General features: G+C 43.9%; 1 protein-coding gene and 1 long non-coding RNA gene across 3 annotated transcripts in view; one reads left to right on the forward strand and one right to left on the reverse strand.

Moving 5' to 3' along the window:
- LOC120369498 overlaps positions 1-12,015 on the reverse strand; it is a 28,521-nt gene extending 16,506 nt beyond the window's left edge. The window contains exon 1 of the long non-coding RNA XR_005583186.1: positions 11,726-12,015. This is a non-coding gene — a long non-coding RNA (uncharacterized LOC120369498). The remainder of the gene's footprint in view (positions 1-11,725) is intronic.
- On the forward strand, positions 10,608-21,151 carry CCNJ (cyclin J). Of its 2 annotated transcripts, XM_039482858.1 has the most exons (6): positions 10,608-10,776; positions 11,402-11,525; positions 14,019-14,229; positions 15,920-16,219; positions 16,307-16,466; positions 18,055-21,151. In XM_039482858.1, exons 2-6 carry the CDS (start codon positions 11,457-11,459, stop codon positions 18,464-18,466), a joined length of 1,152 nt encoding a protein of 383 aa, XP_039338792.1. In that variant the 5' UTR covers positions 10,608-10,776; positions 11,402-11,456; the 3' UTR covers positions 18,467-21,151. The 2 variants fall into 2 exon arrangements, with proteins under 2 accessions (XP_039338792.1, XP_039338793.1); XM_039482859.1 differs by lacking the exon at positions 11,402-11,525 and having other exon boundaries at positions 10,613-10,776; positions 18,055-20,046.
- The last annotated feature ends 291 nt before the right edge of the window (positions 21,152-21,442 follow it).

Below are 21,442 nucleotides of genomic sequence, written 5' to 3' on the forward strand. Positions count from 1 at the left end.
TGTAGCCATAGGTGTGTATGGATATTTATAGACAATACTCTATTGTGGTTCAGCAACCTTGCTCAGTACTGTAAATCAGAATAAAACCAAACTCAGTAAATGCTCAGAATAAATAGTGGGCATGTTAATATTACATTTAATGGTATCAGCTAGGTTTATATTAGTAAGAAACTTTAAATAGACACTTTGAGCTACTTATGTACCTAAAAACCTGGGACATTTCAGCGAGAGACCAGATAACGGATCTCATGTACACAATAGGCATGGGGGGAAAGAGAAGACAAATATTTTGAAATATAGGGTCTGATCTTGTGCACAGCTTGAATCAGATATGCATAATTGTGCCTCTCAAGGGCGATGAAAACTGTTCATTGTGCACTGGGGAGCTCTGGGAAGCACAGTCCCTCTTGGAGTTCCTCTTGGGATGGTGCAACTCAGCGCTGTCTCCACTGAAGTTTGTAATTTGTGAAATCTGCCCCTAAATTCTTCCTATCTGTTTGTGGAATCATCAAAATGCACAATGCTGAAGTCTCTAGGATTTATGGCCCTGTAATTCACAGGATTATAGTCTTAACACAGTTTCAAACATGCTGAGTGTTCTGACCAGCCCTTTAGGACTAGAATCCTGCAGTTACTTGGACACTTGCTTTTTATGTTTCTAGATTTGAATCTTGGGTATTTTCTCCTTTGGTTTGTTTGGCTGAGTTACTGCTTCCCAAATTTTTGGGTTTTTTTGTGTCTTGTAGAAAAAGATAAAATGTAACTTTTAAAAATATAAATGAAAATTTTGCAGGATAGTTCAGAATGTAGCAAATATTTCAGGGTCTCTTGAGATCCACCATTTTTCCACATCAGTGACTTTCTCCTATTTTGAATGTAAGGGCAGTGTTGGTTTTTGGGTTTGTTTTTTGTTTTAAATAAGGGAGGTACAGTAACTATAGAGTACAACAGTTCTTAAAGCTCAATATATTTATATAGCAGTTGCACTCTGTGCAGCAGCTGATGCACCTTTAAAGTCTGGAGCACTCTAAGTTGCTTAAAAAGCCTTCTCAAGTGAATCAGTCACCGTGTGTGTTATTTGCCATGCAGTTGATGTAATGATGGGGAGTTAGACTAGTTAAGTGTATACTGAGACTTTGGAACACATTCTTCCACCACCTTTCACTGAGGAAGCTGTGGCAGAGGGGGGCGACTCTCTCCTCTTAGGGTACGTCTATACTACCCGCCGGGGATCGATTTATCACATCTCGTCTGGATACGATAAATCGATCCACTAATCGATGCCCGTACTCCACCTCGGCAGGAGGAGTAAGCGGAGTTGATGGGGGAGCCACGGCAGTTGACTCGCCGCCGTGAGGACAGCCAGGTAACTCGAACTAAGATACTTTGACTTCAGCTACGCGAATAGCGTAGCTGAAGTTGAGTATCTTAGTTCAAACCACCCTGCTAGGGTAGCCCAGGCCTTAGTGTCACTTCACATCTCTCACCCCTGCCAAGCCCTGTCCAGCTTCCTCTTCCAACTCATTGCCCCTCTCACCCTAGTTCCCCTGGCCCACCTGCCACCAGCTTCTGTGTAATGCAGCAGATAGGCTGCTGCTTCACTCCATATCTGCCTCTTCTGCAAGGGACCTGAATAGACACCCTGCATGATAAATAGTGCCTTGCTCTGGTGAGAAACATAACCCATGGAGCTGCAGAAAAGTTGGCGGCTATGGATTTAGCATTACATAGCAGAGCACAAAATAACCAAACCAGAATTTCAAGAATTCAAGATTCTAACAACTTTTTGGACAAATTCTTCGCAAAGAATTTGACCGTCTCAGCTTAGTTCTTGGGTGTACCTTTCTCAAACTATATTGGCAAATATATTTTCCATCCCAGGTTCCTAATGGGGATTGTCCTATTGTATTACTCAGTATATAATTACTTTGTTGCACCACATCCAGTTGAGACATGTTTTTAACAGCGATGAGTCAGTACTCAGTATTCTCACTTAATCTCAGACTCAGTTCAGTGACTCATTATGTATGGTGTATTATTACAGTGTATAAATGAATGTCCTCTTGGATGACATTAAAAGCACTATGATGACAGGTGAAATTCCACCAGAGAGGTCCTTTGGGGCCATCTGCCTGTCCCAAGTCAGGGTAAAGGAGGAGAGTTGGGCGTGGGGCTAGCAACTCCACCCCGTAAAAAATCAACTTGCTACAGAAACGCCAACAATAGAGATAACAGAGACTTTTATCCTGGAAAAAGAAGGGTCTTCAACTCGAAGACGCATGACACTGGGTGGTGAAAGCCGCGAGGAAGCCACTAAGCCGATTACCCTTCTTGCAACCAGGAGGATTACCATCGGCACATGGAACGTGAGGACCATGTACGAGTCAGGAAAGATGGCGCAGTTTGCAGAGGAGATTAGGAGCAACAACCTGACCCTACTAGGCATTAGCAAGACAAGATGGACGGAAGCTGGACAGAGACGACTGTTGACAGGAGAGCTGTTGCTGTATTCAGGACATGAAGAGAGCGACGCACCCCACACACAGGGAGTAGGCTTCATGTTGTCCAGGCAGGCACAGAGAGCACTGATTGGTTGGGAGGCACATGGTCCCAGGATCATCACAGCATCCTTCAGAACTAAAATGCATTAATAGCTGCCTCAGAAGGATTCTCCAGATCCACTGGCCAGACACCATCAGTAACATCCACCTCTTGGAGAGGATCCGTCAACTCCCAGCAGAGGAAGAAATCAGAAGGAGAAGGTGGGGCTGGATAGGACATACACTACGCAAGCAGCCAACTAACATCACCAGACAGGCACTGCGGTGGAACCCCCTAGGCAAGCGGAAAAGAGGCAGTCCAAGAAACACCTGGTGACGCGACCTTCAGGCTGATAGCAAAAAAATGGGCTATCCCTGGAACCAGCTAGAGCGAACAGCCCAGGATAGAGGACTCTGGAGATCTGTGGTTGGCGGCCCATACCCCGATTGGGGTGACGGGCATGAGTGAGTGAGTGATGACAGGTGAGTGATCTATTTGAAACAAAACCAAAATTGAGGGGTGGAAATATGAGCCGAACAGGGGCACTTGGCTTGCGAGCACACAGTCACATGTTCTCCCCGAGATGGTGTGGAATATATGTGTATGAAACTGTTAGCCAATTTTATATTGTAACCTCTTTTTTTATTAGGTTCTCCATTTGGTAATGTGTACTGAACACATTTTTAACTTTGCCCAAGGCAGGGCTACTGAATTGCATTTCAGAGAGTTGCCCTTCCCAGGAAAGGTGTTTGACACCTCATTGAAGGACCATCACTGAGAAGCCATCACAGAGCAATCTGGAGCCATTTACTTTGATTTTCTCTCAACTGCTGGCCTGCCCCCGGGGAAAAATGGATTTTCTACATTTGGTGCTAACAAGGCTGATAGATCTGCTGCTGGTCAGCCTGGGCACATGGAAAAAGAAGATAGACTTATTTAAGAAGGGGTGCTGCTCTGAGGAGTGGGCATAACATTGCAACATGTAAACTTGACATGAAAGTAGGGTGACCAGACAGCAAGTGTGAAAAATCAGGACAGGGACGGGGGGTAATAGGAGGCTATATAAGAAAAAGACCCAAAAATTGAGACTGTCCCTATAAAATTGGGACATCTGGTCACCCTACATGCAAGAGAGAGGGCAGGAGGGTGGGGGTCTCTGCCCCCCTGCCTGAAACACTGACAAGCCATGCATTGCCAGAAGGGGTGAGCTCAGGCTAAGGCAGGGTGAATCTCAGGGCTGTTTATTGTTTTTGAAGATCTGTAACTCTTGAGTATTTTAAGAGTAAAAGTGGTTGTGGTTAAGAAATTCCCTGGCTGAGCCTGTGTGCCTTGCTTTCCTGCCGTGTTGTCCACGAAGGGGTTAAATTAGAACCCCAGGTTGCCCACAGCCTCAGGGAAACTGTGGGGGAACATGTATAAGTGACTGGGAAAGTCAGAGAGGGGAGTCTGAGGCACTAGTTTCAGAGGGTAGGGTGGCTAGGCTGTGATATCCCAGGTCCCAAGGAAGGGTGTCAGTGTAGAGATCTAAGCTTGGGGGTATTCCCTATAGACCTAGAGCTAGAAACAGTGACTATACTCCCTGTTGACTTGGAAGCATCTGGGACCCAGTGGTTGGGTCCACTTGTGATAGACTGATGACTGGACAGAGTCGTACAAGGCCAGATTGTAAACTGGACATCCAAAGTGGTATGTGGCACAGACATAGGAATTTTGCAGCCTAGGAGTGAAAACATCCTCAGGATTTGGTCTCAATGATCTTAGGAAAGGGGCAGCCTGGGGCTGCGACAAACCTGAAGTATGAATGTCACAGTGGCTCCACTGTGATCCCCAGAAAGCCCATGGCTGCAACACAGATCACTGTCTGGCCCCAAGCTAGGAACTAATCACAGAAATCCAGGCAGTTTTTGGCCACAAAACTTGCCATTGTAGATAAGCCCTAAATGTATCCAGGATCAGGCCTTTACAGGCCTAGCCAAGGAATCATCATGCTGGTTATGCAAAAAAAACCCAAAAAACAAACAAACGTGGTTTCATTTTTAAAGAGTAAATCATGCCTGAGCACGTATTAAGATGATGAATTACAATATGTTCCTCTTAAAGTAAGCTGTATCCACATCACCACTTCTTCATGGCTTTTCACCATACGTCATTCTAGATTTTGCATTCTCAGTAACTAACTGAATTTTGACCAGCTATTTGAAGAGGTAAAGCATTATAAAGTGCTAGGTATTGTTCCTGAAGGCATTCTGCACCAAAAAATTAAAAATTCTGTGCACAATATTTTAAAATTCTGCAAATTTTGTCAAATAAATGTGGAGGCTCCAGCATGGCATTGGGGAGCACAGGCCACTGGCTGCACAGAGGTGGGAGATCACTGTGCAGCTCCCCTCCGGGACACGGACTCAGTGGTGGGGCTGCACCCAACGCTGACACAGCGCAAGAACTGGGCCTGCCCCAGAAACCCCACAGGGCTCTGCCCCTCCGTGCCAGGTGCACCAGGTGTGGGCAGGCAGGCTCAGCAAGGCAGGATCCAAGTGTGAAGGGGATTAGTGTGGGGGGGATCCAGATGTGGGTTGAGGGGGTTCTGTGTGGGGCAATCTGGGTGCAGGTGACTCAGTGGGGGATCTGAGTGTGGAGGAATCTTGATGCACAGGGGCTTGTTGCGGGGTTCTGGGTGCCACAGTAATGGGACTCTGCAGGGGAGTCTAGATGAACATGGTTGGGGCTCAGCAGGGGTGGGATCTGGAAGTGGGGGAGATAGAGATCAGTGGGGGGAGGTCGTAGTGGAGTGAGTCCAGATGCTGCGGGAGTGGGGCTCCGTGTGGTGGGGATCCAGGTGCAGCTGGTTGAGGCTCGGTGGCATAGGGATCTGGGTGCAGATGGTTCATCGGGGTGGTCCAGGTGCAGGGGGAGTAGGGCTCGGCAAGGGGGGGTCTGAGTGTGGTGGGTAAGGCTTGACAGGAGGGTCTGGATATGAGGGGGTCTAGATGCACAGGAGTTGGGCAGACAGGGGGATCAGCTCCTTGTACAGGGATCACTCCCTCTGCAGCTGAGGAGCGATGGGTGCAGGAAGCGGGGGCTAGGGCGAGGGCAGGAGGAATTTGCAGAGCTTCCTGCAGCCAGGGGAGAAATCTGAGAGTAGGTCTGACCCGGCCCTGGATGCTGTGCAGGGAAAGAGGAAGTCCCGTTCTCCCCAGCCCAGCTGGGACTAGCAGCTGAGCCCAGTGCAGGGTAGGAGCCACCAGCCAGGTCTTTCCCAGTCACGCCTCCTGCCCCATAGTAATTTACCTCTCTCCCAGCTGCCCTGGGCACCCAAAACATACTGCTGGTAAGGGCTGCACGACCACTCTTGTGGTTTCCTTTTGCTTCCCCATCAGAAAGTCATTTTTCTGTGAGGAAGCAAAGAAATCTGCGGGGGACATAAATACTGTGCATGAGCAGTGGCGCAGAATTCCCTCAGGAGTATCTGGTAGATGATTTCTGTAGCAAGTAGTAAGTACTGACAACAAATTGCTGATGGAAAAAATGTCTAGGAAAAGATAGTTTAAGTATCAAACAGGTGCAGAATGCCTACTGCAAGATCAGAAACACAAATACTTGTTACATAATAACCTTTTAGACATGACAGAAGTCAATTCATTCAACCTGCAGGTCTGCAGACTATTGGCCTGATTTATACTGCCACTTAAATCGATGTAAGTTACGCTGCTTATCCCAGGGTGGGGAGCTAATATGTGAGAATGTGGGCTGGAGGTGATGCTTCTCCAGTATTGTCAACCTCAAGTGTACATGAATAAGGCCCCCCAAAATAATGAGATTTGCTTAAAATCATGAGTTTTTTTAAATAATGAAATTCGGGATCTTTTTCTTTACCTCTTGGTTTCTGAACTTTTAGGGTGCACTTACATCATGTTTTCTCTTAAACCATTAGCTAGAAAATTGCTTTTTTATTTTAAATGAAAGCTGAGATTCTCATGCAAACTCCTGACACTGCCAGCTGGGACTTTAAGAAAAACACCAAATATCACAAGACTCATGATAAAATTGTGAGAGTTGGTAACACTGCTTCTTGCTCTTCCTGAACCTATGGAACTCCCTATACCCTCCCTCCATCACCTGGATGAACATCTGGCAGTTGGTCCTCCACACGTTCATGTGGGAGCATAACTAGCTGGAGGTGGAACCAGGTAACAGTTTCTCTATGCAGCATATTTGCCTTGGAAGGGGGCCTAAAAGCTGTGCAAATTGCCAGTCTTTATTGTAGTCAGACTAGCATTAGCTCCTCAACATGAGATTTGGAATGTGCATCCATGTCAGCTGGGCTTCCCAGGGAGTGCACCAAGGAGCAACTTCTTCATGTGGGGGTAGGTGTCATGGATCTCCAGTCTCAGTGGGCCCTTCTCCTTCTACGAGGCTGCCATACATATGGAGGAAAGGATAATGAAATCAGGAGAGAGTGATTAGGCCCCAGCCTGGAACTCCACATGAGAGCACAAGACTCACCAGCATCAAGGCTGTGCATTCATTTGAGAGTGAACCACTGTCTGCTTGAAAGAATGGAAACATCATCAGATGTTTTGCTTCTTGGCAGAATTTTGTGAGTTTATATGAAGGTTAAAGTGTATTTTGCCTAAAAGCCTAGTAGCATGAAGTCCAATCCTGCAAGTGCTGAGTGCCTACTGAGAGAGGATAAGCACCCTTCAAGACCCAATGACGGCATTCACAGAAGAAGGTGCTCAACACTGGTCAAAAGGACTTCAGGTGTTCAGCTTCTAGCAAGATCAGACTCTTGTATTCAACACTGGCCATTCTGGATTCAAAACTCTGAAGTTTGGTCTTCACTGGAAGTTGGGGGTGCTCATTATTAATTATCATCAAGGTATGTATTATCTGCATTGAGGCCTCACTCAGGATTGAAGATCTGTTTTACTAGCCATTGTACAAACAAAACAAAAAAAAAAACAGAAATAGACAAACAGTAGTAAACTTCCTAGAGTTTTGTAATAACAGTATCTTGTCTGCTTCTAAATCCAGTGTGCTTCTATATTCCACATCAGGGTTTTGGAGGAGTACGTATTTTGCTGCTACATAAAATTCTCCCTATAAATTGGCTTTGCATCTGAACAGTGTTTATTAATGTTATCTAACCAATAAGTATCTGTTAGAATTAACACAGGAAATTGAAGAATTTGGAAAAGCTGCTAGTTTTAAGGTGAATTACATTGTATCAAAACTCTAGCCACTAATATTACACAGAAAGAGCTTGTCTCTTTCTTTATATTTAAATAGGCACCTAAATCTGTGCAGTACTTACTAGGAATGAATATTCCATCCATAAACGGTTAATGTGAATTATGGTATCTATCTTCCAGTGATACTACAATTTAATGAAGACTTGAAAAAAAAACTAAATAAACCAATAATTTCATGGTTGGGGAGGATGGCTATGATTCAAAATAAACAAGTTCCCTTGAACTGCTTTTCTGATTTGAATTTTCCCTATAGAAAAAACAAGCACTTTCTGCAATATCTGTATAATAAAAATACCTAAATGTATATGGAAAAAGTTTTTTAAAAAAAAAGTTACTAACGTCTTTTATATAGAACAACAGAGTTGGGAGAATTTTTTCTTCCTAATAATTGTAAAAGTAAAAAGTAAAAACAACGATTGACCAGAACATATTAGCTAAGGGAAGACAAAGTACTAGTCTGATTGATGTCTTTCTTTAGCCCACATGATAGATTCAGATTATGCAAAACACAAATTTCCATTTTATAAAATACATTTCTAGCCCATATGATTGCAGTGAAAAACTTCTGAATGTAAACAGATGTAGCACGGTCTCCCATATCCAAAATGCCATACCAAATTAGATCAATGATCCATCAAGCCCAGTATCTGTTTCCAAAAGTGACCAATACTGTATGTTTTAGAGGAAGGTGCAAGAAGCTGAAACATTCAAGTACCTAACTACTATCAAATCACAAGATTGTCTTCAAAACTGAGATTTTAAATTTTTTTTATATTTTTTATTTTTTTGTTTGCTTTCTTGTTGTGGAGCCTTTAGGTTTTCCAGATTTTCACAATATCCATGAAGGCTAGAAACTTACTTTAAAAAAAAAAAAAAAAAGGAGATTCTCACCTAAACATAGGTCTGCAGGAGCTGGGGCCTTAGGTCAAACACCAAATATTGAGCAACTTGCAATAAAATCATGTGAGAAACGTATTGCCTTTTAATTTCATTGAATTCTCCCCTGTTCTAGTGCTATCTAAAATAAACAGTAACGGAAGTAAATAAACAGGTGAAAAGAAAGTGCATTATAGTGGTCCAAGTTAGATACCAAAAAATCATGGAAGACCATGGTAATACAAGGGAAAAACCCTCCAATTATAGAAGAAAGCATTCCTGGAACTCATCTGCTTAATGAGAATTCAGAAGCAAACCAAGGTCTAAATAGGGTGACCATATTTCCCAAAGGGACAATGGGATCCTGTGCAGGACTGGTTTGAGCCCTCCCCCCTGCATGGGGCTGGCCCAAGCCGCTCGCCTGAGCCCCCTTCTCCCACCACCACATGAGGCTAAGGTCACTGGTCACTCAAACCCAGCCTGCCCCCCCCAGCTGCTGGGGTCACTGGAACTCCCCTGCTCCCCCTGCAAGAGGTTGCTGGAACCCCTCTTATCCCCCCACATGAGCTCTTTCCCCCCCACACAAGGAGGGGCCACTCCCCCCACACTTTGCACTACACCTCACTTTTGTCAAAAAATTGGGCATTTGCTCCATTTGCACACAGAACAACTGCCCACTTTTGCCAAAAAAGTCGGGATGGCCAAGACAGAGCTTAGAAAAGAGACTGTCCTGGCCAAAATGGGACGTATGGTCACCCCAGAATACCTGGATCATGAGATGCTTTAGCAAAAGGGCAGTACACCACATCCAGCCTTGTCTGGATGAGCCTCAACCACCCACTCTCATCCAAGCCTCTTCTTTGATCAGACACCAGGAGAGCCAAGGGGCTGCCTCTCTAGGTCTGGTGAAAAAGACATGGATAAGCGATTTCAGCATAGCCCCTTCTCCCCCAAAAGTGTCTCCTAATCTGCCCCATGGCTCATATGTGAGAGCCTGCCTCGAAAATGAACAATTGCATACTATCACCTTCAGTATCTTCTTTGGTTTTTCTGATACAAAGGCTTATAGTGCACAATGGATAGCATCTATTCTCACTTGCATTGTTTGCATTACCTTCTAAAAAACTACTCTTCCCTAAGTAAAGTAATTGTTATTTCTATCCACACAGCTGTGCGTGACACATCACAAGTTTAAGTCTCTCTTTATTCACGTTTTTGGCATACAAGTCATTTTGTTTGGTATTTCAGTTGTAAGGTTTAATTAATGTGTATATAATGCTTGGGTCAAATGGGGGATTGTTAGGTTTTCAGGTGAAATGATAAAACAAATATAGGCGACAATTAAACAAACACGTGTTCTAAGGAGTTGGAACTGCAGTGTTTCTGAAGCTGAAACCCAGAATTCCTCCAGTTTAAAGTGCAAGGTCCTCAGGGCGCTTCTCCCTGAAACCTCATCCTACCTTCTCTTTTGCACCACACTGCATGCAGAGACCCGCACCACGCAATCTGCAGATTACTCTCATGCCAAGAAAAACACACACTCTTATCGTCCCGTCCCCCCCCTTCTTTGTCTTCCCTTTGCAACCTTTCTGATGCTCTGTACACTCGGGTGCGTACGTGTATACAGACATACATGACTTATATGCAGCACAAGGGCGGCGTGCAGGCACAGAGAGAGACACTAGCAGCCCCTGCGCGGCTGGAAACGCGAAGGAAAAACAGGCTGGGCAAAGCCGCGTCCCATGGGTCTCCTCTTCCCACGCTTCCTCCCCCCCAAAATCTTCCAGCCTGGGCGGCTACGGCAGCTCAAGGGGTCCAAAGGCTCCTTGCATGTGGCAGGAGAGTGGAGCGCTTGTGCGCCCGTGAATGCCGGGCCGTGATTGGAGCTCTTGGGCCAGACCCCGATGTAAAACGAAAGTAGATTGGCAGAGGCCCAGCGGCATGTGCCTGCTGCCTGGCTTTGTATACACACTCGCCTGCTTAGCGCTTTAACAATGGGCGAGGGGAGCCGCTCAGCCCCGTGGCAGCGCTGAGCTCCGGGGAGGCGCTGCGGTGAGATGCCCGGGGACATGCCCGGGGCGCTCCTGCCGCCGGGGCTGTGAGCGGGGTAAGAGGCGGCTGCGCGGGGAGTTGGGGGGAAGTTCCTGCCGGAGCAGCCGGCGGAGGTTGCACGTCGAGCCCTTTGTTGTGTCGGGAGCCAGGCTGGCGGCTGCTGCCGCCGGGACCCCTGCGCCCCCCGCTGCACCAGCAAACTGCTCGGCGCCTCCTCTGCGCCCCTCCGCTCTCCCCGCTGCCGGGTTTTCTCCGGGCAGTGCCGGGAAATGAGGCTGCCCCGGAGCCCAGCACCCGCCCGGGGGAGCCTGTGCCCCTGCAGCCGGCGTCGATATAAAGGGGGGGGCAGCTCCAGTGCGAGGCTGGAGCGGAGCCCAGCCGGGATCCGGGGGGACACGATGCTGCGCCTTAGCAAGCAGTGCCCCGGGGTCTCCGCACTCAGCTCCCCCCGCCCCGCCTCGCAGCGTGCCCGGCTATCAGCTGTGGCGGGGGAGCGGGGCTGCCGGTGCCTCCCCGGGGGAAGGGCGAGGGAGCCGAGCGTGCGCTGGGGGGAGAGGAGTAACTGGCTGCTTTTAATTGGGTGCAAATGAAGAGGAGCTAAGGGGGGAGGGAGGTGGACGAGAATTAAACTGGGCTCTGCGGCTGGACTGAGCGGGCGCCGCTTCCTCCCCTTTGCGCAGGCTTCGGCTGCTGCCTTTCGCCGGGTGCCGCTGTGACTCTCTGCCGTCCCGTCCCATGGAGCTGGAGGGGCAGTGGTGGAAAGGACAGCTGGCTGCCGACATCCACCAAGCGCTTCGCTACAAGGTACCTCGAGCAGGGCTCTGCGGGGGCTTTGCGGCAGAGGGAGCCGGGCCCCTTACTCGGGTGCAGCCTCCGGGCTGCGCGGGCAGGGGGCTCAGCTCTTCCCTTCCTGAGCGAGCCCGTCCCCCTCTCCTGCCAGACAGTCCCTGGAAGGGAGTGAGGGGGGCAGTGCCCCGGACAGGTCAAAGGGCAAGGCGACTTACTGTTCCTTTTGTCTCAAGCCTGTATCGCTGGGCTCTTGGAGGATTTAGCCACGGGGGGATCCTGTTTGTGGGCCTTTTAAATCCACGTGTCCTGAAGTCTTAAAACTAGCTTCTCCATCTGCAACATGGGCTAAGATCCTCCTGGGGGGTTGGAAGGATGGATTCATTCACTGGGTTTTTGCAAGATGCTTTGGGCTCCTCAGCTGCAAGGGTTTGCGTATGTTCCCACTGGCATTAAAGTTAGATGAAGTAAATTGACACTTGAGCTGCAGCACTTGCTTGCACTGCGTTTCAGGCCTCTCAGTACATAAATGCATTGATTAACATGTGATAGAGAAGCTGGTTGGCTCCTTGCAGGCAAGGAGAGAGGAGGAGGAGGAGTTGTTAAAAGGCTATCAGAGGGAGGCCAGTGCTACAGGTCTTGGCAGAAAGTTCCCCACCTTGTTAAGAATGCTGGACCCTAATTTTTCTGGTATCCTCCCTGGGTAAAAAGTATTGTAACCTCCAGCAAAATTACTACGTCAGTGCTAAATTTTGTTGTAAATCTATTTATAACAGTCATTATTTCTAAATCTGCTATATAAAAGGAGAATAAACACGCTAGTTTAAAGTCAGGTTAATTGAAAACTGCAGGGAAAAAGACAGCTCCAGCAGAACATGTGGTAACAACTGAACTGCTGAGATCTGTAACGTCTCTAAGTATATACTGCCCTGATTATCTGTACTGAATCCTGAGTATTTACACAGGTATTCCTCTACCTCTGCCCTTCGGTCATGGTGCACTTGGCCCTTTTTTGGAAGTATTAATAGATCCAAGGTTAAACTATATTTAAAAAAAATGAGCTACTATGTAGAAGAGTGCTCTATAAGTGGGTGCATTAACAATAATAACTTTTAGGGCAATTCTGTTTTGAAACCCCTCTTAGCTCTGAGCTGACTCATGTCCATGTTTGTGGATATTGCTTCTTGATAATAAGGCTTACCTTATCCCCAAACAGTTGTAAATAGGTTAACAATGATTTAACCTAGTAAAAATGTGACTAAGCAGTTTTGGTGATTGCATTAACTTTCTTGATGGCCAGAGCACTTAAGCAGTGCACATTACTGGGCCCATGTACAAGAAACAACAACAAGTACAACAGATTCTAATTGCAAAGGAAAGTAAATAACTTCTGACAACTTTAATAATCTTACAGTTTGAAACTATTTAAAGAGGTGGTTATTTTAAAGAATCATATGATTTTAAAAGTCTTGAATTTACTTTACACTGGTGATGTGCAGGAGGTTAGACTAAAGGATCATGATGGTCCATTCTTGCCTGAAAGTCTATGGATCTGTAAACTTTCCAGTTATCTCAACTCTACCTGGTGTCTCAAAATAGGCCCCCTGCTGGGAAATGTTATTACAATAAGCATTATAATCCCAAACCATATCAAATCTGAGTTCTAGAGTGCAGCTCTTTCTCTCTGTTCATTTGTGATAGTGAAGATCAGCTGTGTTGTTTGGTTGCAGTTGCCTGGAATTCTGCCTTCCACAGTGAAGAACACCGTGCTAGCAGTTAAGGCTCTTGTCCTTGGAACATTCAGCCCTTCAGAGTCTGAATTTTTTTATAGTCGGACCATGCCACAAGGGTTTTTCTTTGTCAGTCCGTCATTATGTTCAGTCAAACCTTATTTGGCTTGTTTGTTTCTAAGTTTGGGGCCAAGTGAGCTTTATAAGAGTGTTCTATTTTAAATAATTGTTCTGTAGAATCTAGATCAGGGGTAGGCAACTTATGGCACGCGTGCCGAAGGTGGCACACAAGCTGATTTTCAGTGGCACTCACACTGTCTGGGTCCTGGCCACTGGTCCAGGGGGCTCTGCATTTTAATCTAATTTTAATGAAGCTTCTTAAGTATTTTAAAAACCTTATTTGCTTTACATACAACAACAGGTTAGTTATATATTATAGACTTATAGAAAGAGATCTTCTAAAAATGTTAATGTATTGCAGGCACGCGAAACCTTAAATTAGAGTGAATAAATGAAGACTCGGCACACCACTTCTGAAAGGTTGCTGACCCTTGATCTAGAGACACCTTGTATAGGTGTCATAAGATAATAGGCATCCCCAGCAAGAGAACAGTTCCACTCTGTGAAAATAAATAGCAAAATCATGACTGTGCCTCCTAAAAACTGCTTTGAAAATTTCTTTATGTATTAACCCAGTCAATTTTCTTATGTACTTTCCACAAGTATATTTGCATAAAAATAATAGTGGTTGTACTACAACTATATGCTGCTCTCTATCTAGGAGCTGAAGCTTCCCTCCTACAAAGGCCAGTCTCCCCAGTTAAATCTGAGAAGATATTTTGCAGACCTGATTGCCATTGTGAGCAATCGTTTCAGACTCTGTCCTGCTGCACGACATCTTGCTGTCTATCTACTGGACCTCTTCATGGACCGCTATGATATATCCATTCAGCAGCTACACGTGGTTGCTCTTTCCTGTTTACTTTTAGCAAGTAAGTATTATGCACTAATTTGACAAAGTGGGTATTCACCCACAAAAGCTTATGTTCCAATACGTCTGTTAGTCTATAAGGTGCCACAGGACTCTGTTGCTTTTTACGGATCCAGACTAACACGGCTACCCCTCTGATACTTGGCACTAATTTAACTGACTTAGGTTCTTGTATCAACTAAAGGATCATTCTGAGGTGATCAAGCAGATTTAGAAGGAAAATTATGTATAAAAGATTAGCACAGCTGAATTTGGTCCAATATGCGGGCCTCTCTCAGGACCTTCAAATTCTGTTGGGTTTTTTTTGAGGTGAAGGGGGGGGAAGGACACTAAAAGCTACAATCACAGATCTGTGTTTACATCACAAATAAATTGACTGAAGCTTTTAAAATAAAATTTAAGAAGGAATTACAAGAAAACGAGCCCTCTTTTAAAGGCAGTCACCTGCCACCTCCCAAGTTGCCAAATTACACACAGAAAAAGGAGAAAAGTCTCCTCTGTTGTAGGTGCTGAAAAGACATTTTGAATGTCACTTTTGGATTTATATCCTCTTGTAAGAACTAAAATATGAACAAAATGGTTACAGTAAACAGGTACCTTCCACAACTGGAAGAACCAAAAGAATTAATTCGGTGGACTGAGTCCCACTGCTACTGAAGAGTCCTTATTTACTAAAAGAACATAACTTACACTCTTTCTACGGAAGGTGAAGAAAGGAGGAAAGGGGGGGTGAAACTGGGGTAGCAAAACAGTGGCGAGTTCCATAGAAATGTGGCACTTGCATCCATTATTGCTGGGCTTTTACACACATAACTTCACGTTAGACTAAAACATGCATGTATGACAAGGCAAAGTCCAGGACAGGGTGGAGCTACTACTATTACTTGTATTACTGCAGCACCTAGATGTTCAAGTGTAGAGCAGGATCCCATTGTGCTAGGTGCTGTACAAACAGAACAAAAAGATGGTCCCTGTCCCCTATGACTTACAATCTAAGTACTGATGAACTTAAAAGGAGGGACAGTTGTGGAAGTCTATATAAATGACAATATGCATTTCCAGATACACGTCACTTGATTTAGACCGAAGGGCTCAATTTCTGCTTAAGTCCATTATTGAATTTAAACGTACCTGTAACACTGAAATCATTAGAGCCTCTATACCAAGTTGATTCCTCCTACTACACTTTGAACAAGGAAAGACTTTTTTTTTTTTTCTTTAAAGCTAAAAACTAAAGGTGGACTCTTGCACTATTTTTTTTTAAGGCTAGTCTCAATGGTACTTTAGCAGTTACCGGGATAGGTTTTAGGATAACTTAATGAATAACAAGAAGTCATTTATGAAATACAGTCAGGCTACACCATACCATATTCTCTCTTTGCAACTGGCTCTTGTTTTTGTGAGAGAATCTATAAAGAGACAACAGGAAGTGTGACACTGCTGTAATATCCTATAGGTTGCATAGCAACTATCTGCTGAAGCTTAACCCTTGATAGTATGCCTCTCCTCTCCTCAGCAGAACCGTCCCATTGAGTTTTGCATGCAGGAGCCTATTTGACATGGCAAAACAATTGTATAGCAAGTGTTCACGTTGAAAAATACCCTAATGTTAAAGATACACCAAACTGCATTTGCTGCTATGTTGTATTCATGTTTCTAATTATATTTTTCTTCCTCTCCCCCGCCCCAAGGTAAATTTGAAGAAAAGGAAGACAGTGTCCCTAAGCTTGAACAATTGAACAGCTTGGGTTGTATGACTAACATGAATCTGGTATTAACAAAACAGAACTTGCTACACATGGAGCTGTTGTTGCTAGAAACATTTCAGTGGAACTTGTGCCTCCCAACTGCTGCTCACTTCATTGAATACTACCTTTCAATTGCCGTCCATGAGACAGATCTCCACGATGGCTGGCCAATGGTTTCCTTAGAGAAGACCAAGTTATACATGGCAAAATATGCGGATTACTTTCTGGAAGTATCTCTGCAAGGTGTGTTGCATGGTTTAGTTAATGCAACCTTATTTCTTAAATAATATTTGTGTCTGACTCATCTAAACAATTTTTGTGTCTATCCAGATCATGCGTTTTTAAATTATGCTCCTTCGTTAGTGGCTACTGCATGTGTGGCTTCTTCAAGGATTATCCTACGTCTCTCTCCAACATGGCCAACTCGACTGCATCGTCTTACTGCATACTCCTGGGACTTCCTGGTTCCGTGTATTGAACGTCTGTTAATGTAAGCTTATGCTGGCTTCTCATTTGTAAAGACTTTGTCTCTGTAACAGCATGGTATATTTCAAGGACATTTACACTAAAAAACAATATTTACAAAAACACTAGTTTATTTAGTAGTGAGTTTGTGCAGCATCTATGTCAAAAGTACCCAGGTACTATACAATATTTATTAAGCCAACCTAAAGTCAGTCCCTCTCTGCTTTTCAAAAAACCTCACCTGACCTAACTCCCTTCATCCCCCCCTCCTCCCAGCAAATAAAATACTCAGACAAAAGCACAACAGAAGAAAAAAGACATGCAGCATGATCTGAACGTCACCAAACTTGGGCTGCGGCAGGCAGTCAAGTAGCAAGTTCAAAAGATTGGGGTATGGGGAAGCAAGGGGGGGACTTTCACCTGAGTGCCTTTGGGGTGCTGCAGTAGATCTCAGCTGTTCCAAATGAACCTGTGGATGCAGATTCCTTAAATAACTGGCTCCCAATCTGCATAGAGCTTTAGAGAATTGAATTTAATAGGTATCCAATGAATTATACTGAGCACACAGGAGGTCTACCTAAGCCTCTGGAATTTAGAGCTTTCTGAGTAGAGGATGCTCCCAATGGAGCATGTTAGAAAAGTGTGGATAGTTATGAAGGGGCCCACAACTAAGAGGGGGAAACTTGCCTTCTCATTATTTATAAATGGAAAAACTGCAGGCCAGTGTTATCTACATATCAGATGTGCCAAGAGATCCAAAGGGACCACAAGACTGAACCATACTAGAAAAGGGTGAAAGTACATCCCCCAATTAATCAATTCCATTCTTCTGGATGAATCCCTAGGCCACCAGCCTCACTTCCATCTTGTTGACAATTGCTCCTATCCACATCCAAACTTTTTGGTTAGCACATAAAGAACAGAAAAATCTGAATCCAGACTTGATGAGAAACTGTCCTCTACATGCAGGTGTCACTCTAGCCCATAACTATCTCCCTTGATGCCCTTGCATACAGTACACAGTAATCATGAGGCATTACAGACTCAAACCTTGTGGCAGAACAAGGACACCAAGAATGCCATTGGGGTGGGAAAGAAAGTACTCAACACCTCTCTGGAAGCCTATGAGGAAGGGGAAGAGCGACTGCAGGGTCACTCCAGCAAGGCACCATGAGCAAGCCAGTAATCCCTCATGATCAGTAGTATCAATGACTCAGAAGTTGAGATGGAAACAATACAATCATTCATTGCTAGGAGCACATTAGCCACCAAAAATGTCACTTTCAGATTCTCATACACTGATGTCACTGTAATGTTGGACTAGCAAATGTTACTGCTCTGACCTCTTTCTATCCAAGCAGACTGCTTTCATTACCTCTTAAATGCAAATGCCTCTATTAACATTGTAGCCTTTTAAAAAGCTCTTGGCCCTAACCTTTAAAATCCATTTAAACTTTCTAGTGTACATCTTTAAAGAATATGAATTGCTTCTTAAATGGCCTTTTCAAAATAGTTTTTGCTATTTAGAGGCTGTTACAGTTTTACAGTTCGGATACTCTTAAACCTGTACTTAAAGTTGACTAAAATGGTCTTGTTTTCTCTTTGTATTATAGTGCTCATGATAATGACGTAAAAGAAGCAAACAAGCAAAAAGGACAACATGCCCCGCCTGCACAACACGGTGCGTTTCCCACCCAGACTCCAACTCCACAGCAGGCTCATGTTCAGCAACATGTATCACAGTATCTCCAGGCGCATCAAGCTCCATTACAGTATCACCATCAAACCTCACAACAGCAAAACTGTCAGCAGATGGTGTCAACTAGTCACACGTCGTCTTACCCACTGCAGACTTGCCCTGCTGGCTTACAGTCCAGCGTTCAGGCTCGAGGTCACATACAGACTGGTGCTAGTATGTCACTAGCAGTTCCAATAGAAGTGAAGCCATGTATAAGTGTCTCGTACAACCGGAGTTACCAGATCAATGGACGGTATCCTTGTATTACTCCCTGCTTTGAGAGGTGATGAATACAAATTTAGATACCCTGATTTTTGTCAAATCTCAAATAAGTTTGAGGGTAATATTCTAAATAAAAGTAGCACTCTTTCCAGAAGGAAAACCGCTGGATTGGCAACCCATTAGCTCAAGCACAGAATCTGCAAAGAATGAGCATGTAGTATGTTTTCTAAAAGGAATGTGTGCGTGGCAGTCATGTGCTAATACTTTTGACACTTCAGTGCAGTGTGCGCTCTAACAGCCACCTTTGAAATACAGGTGAAGAGAAAAATGGCTGTGGACTGGCTAGAGGCATATCTTTTAATGAAGGAGATATACAGTATTACTTTGAAGAGGCCGTATTTATGCAATACTTCCATATAAGATTTACTGAATAAGATTTACTTTCGGTAAATTGAAACTTAAGAATCCACTGAGCAATGATGGGCTTCCCCAGAAACACTGGGCCCACGTAGAGAGAAACAAACTTTCACTGACTAAATCAGTAATGCAATTTACTTGTTGGGTTTTTTTTTTTTTGCTCATGCTCTTACACTGTAAAATGTATGTCCAATTTAAGGCACTTGAGTTAACTGACTCTTTTTTTTGATTGTTTTAAAATCTTGTGCCTCACAGGCCAGATGTTACTCTAAACATCCGAATCAAAAGGGAAAAAAAAAATGTAACACTTTCTCACTAACTCAGGGAATTATCTATTCAGAATGACTCTGTGCTGCTTGTGTGTACACTTAACTGGGTGTAATCCAGGGTGGTATTTCTTTCAGGGCATCTACAGTGCAGAGTACCAAAGGGATTTGTAAGTGTATAAAGTATAAGTGTAGTCCTAACTACTCCCTGCCACCCACCACTCTCTGTTATCAAATGATTACAGAGGAGTAGTAGTAGTAGTTTCTTAAGTTTAAGCTGAACTAATACTGTACCAGAACTCATGTAACAGCGGTTGTGATTTTTTTTTTATATTTTATTAACACAACCAATACAAAATATCCTCTAGTTTTTCAGTCTATAAATTCTCGACACAGAAAAGGCACCGTTAAATGCTTACAAAAATTCAGTATTTCGTACGTCAGGCTTGGTGCAGGGGAAACAAGTTCTCAGGTAATGCTGTGGCAGCTCATTCTTCTGCTTCACAGAAGTCTCACGCTGAAGAGCAACGTCGGCATTCTCACTGCTGGAACAAAAGTGTATTGCTAGGTCACAGGCAGGATGCTTATTACAGAGCTGTCTGAGCTTCAATATCACCCACAAATCAGATGGCCTGAGAGGAGAAATTTCACTCATCCAGCCCCAGAGTATGAAGATGGTGTTGTGGATAGTATATTAATGGAGAAGTTCCTTGTTTACAAAATCAGGCAGTTGACTCTCCCCCGGATCTTGTACGGGAGAGGGAATTGATGGAGAGAGCCCTACTGGCTTAAATATATGTATGTTTGTTTTAATTTCTAATGGCAGCACTTAAAAGCATGGTTAAATGGCAGACGTGAGGCCAGACCTTCTATTACTATATGATCAGTGGAAGTTCACGCACACTGTATGTTGCAAAGAATATTGGGAGTGGGGAAGAAGGGGTGTTTGACATCAATATTAATATGGAAGATTAACTTGGGAGAGGGGGCCATCCCAAAATATTCAGTAGTTGAGGAAGATCCTTCTGCTTGTTCTCATGGCTCTTCCTGGAGCTGAACCATATGTTGCAAGAACCCATCCTTTATTACGGAGGAGAAGAAATCCTCTGTGTCTATAGTTATTTTAACACATGTTTTCAAATTGTCCTTTTTTCATGGGGAGAGAGGTGGAGTGAAGGATTGGGAGAATGTGTAAGGGGAAATTGAGCCTCTCTACTTCATGCTAGAGAATAAACTTCCAGGTGAGCACAATATCAACTATTTTTACCTCCTCAAAGAGCCACCGTTTTTTTCCCCCTCCATCCCTCCCCCAAAATTATTTCTTTTTTGGTGGGATGGGGCAAGCAAGTTTCCTACCTCCTAAAATGCCTGAACTGTTTTTCATTTAAGTTTGGAGAGATGGGGAATAAAAAGGGAAACTCTCTTCCATCTTCAGATTTCAGTTTATTGCAATGCTAAGTCCAAGTTTTCAGTGCTCTAACTACCTCGTTTATGTGAATGTACAGTGTTCTGATGGACCATGACTTGAAATAACAGCAGATGCCTGTAGCAATTTCTGTAAAATGCATATCTTGGCTAAATGTCATCTTTAATTGTGATGGAGCAGTATAGATTCTTTTGAAATATTAGTAAATCTATCTCAAGTATTTTATATATAAAAATTAAGTAATTAACACTGGAATTATAGGGGTGATTATTCAGTTAGTTAATACTGCAAAGTCTACATATAGTAGGGTATTTTGATTGTGTTTTAAGGCATTAGGCTTAACTGTAAAAGGATCCACTACATGCTTTTTTTGTTTTTTTATTTATTATTTAGTGTCTGACATTACAGTATCAATGAAAATAGAGAAAGCGTGCACTGTGAACAATTTCAATGTGTTACTGAAAAAGGGCTTTACCAGTGTCCATTAAACACACTATTTCAAGTTCTTACTGAGTGAACCAGAATGTGCATTTTATGGCATAATTAAAAATGATCATAAATGCAAAACATCCACAACAATGGAATCTGGATGAGTGCTATGCACTTGGATTTTTTAAAAAATAAAACTAGTTTTGAGTAAATCGTCTGTCTGTGTCTGGTTTGTTTTATTTTATTTAAATGCCTGAATTAACAGATGTGTTACTTCATTCCTACCACAGCTCTTGAACTTGAAGGTTTAATCCACCGTTATCCTGTGGCAGGAGTCCGTGTGTTCCTAAGTCTATTTATAACAACAAAACAGGAAGGAAATTGTGCAGGGAGGGTTTTAAAAAAAATTCACAACATAAGCCAGAATATTGTATCCAGTGTATAGCTGCATCTGAGAAAGAAATACAAAAACTGGTTCTGAAATAGTAGGATTATTTTTTTTT

Source organism: Mauremys reevesii, linkage group 7 (genome assembly GCF_016161935.1).
Source record: "Mauremys reevesii isolate NIE-2019 linkage group 7, ASM1616193v1, whole genome shotgun sequence".
Classification (NCBI taxonomy): domain Eukaryota; kingdom Metazoa; phylum Chordata; order Testudines; family Geoemydidae; genus Mauremys; species Mauremys reevesii.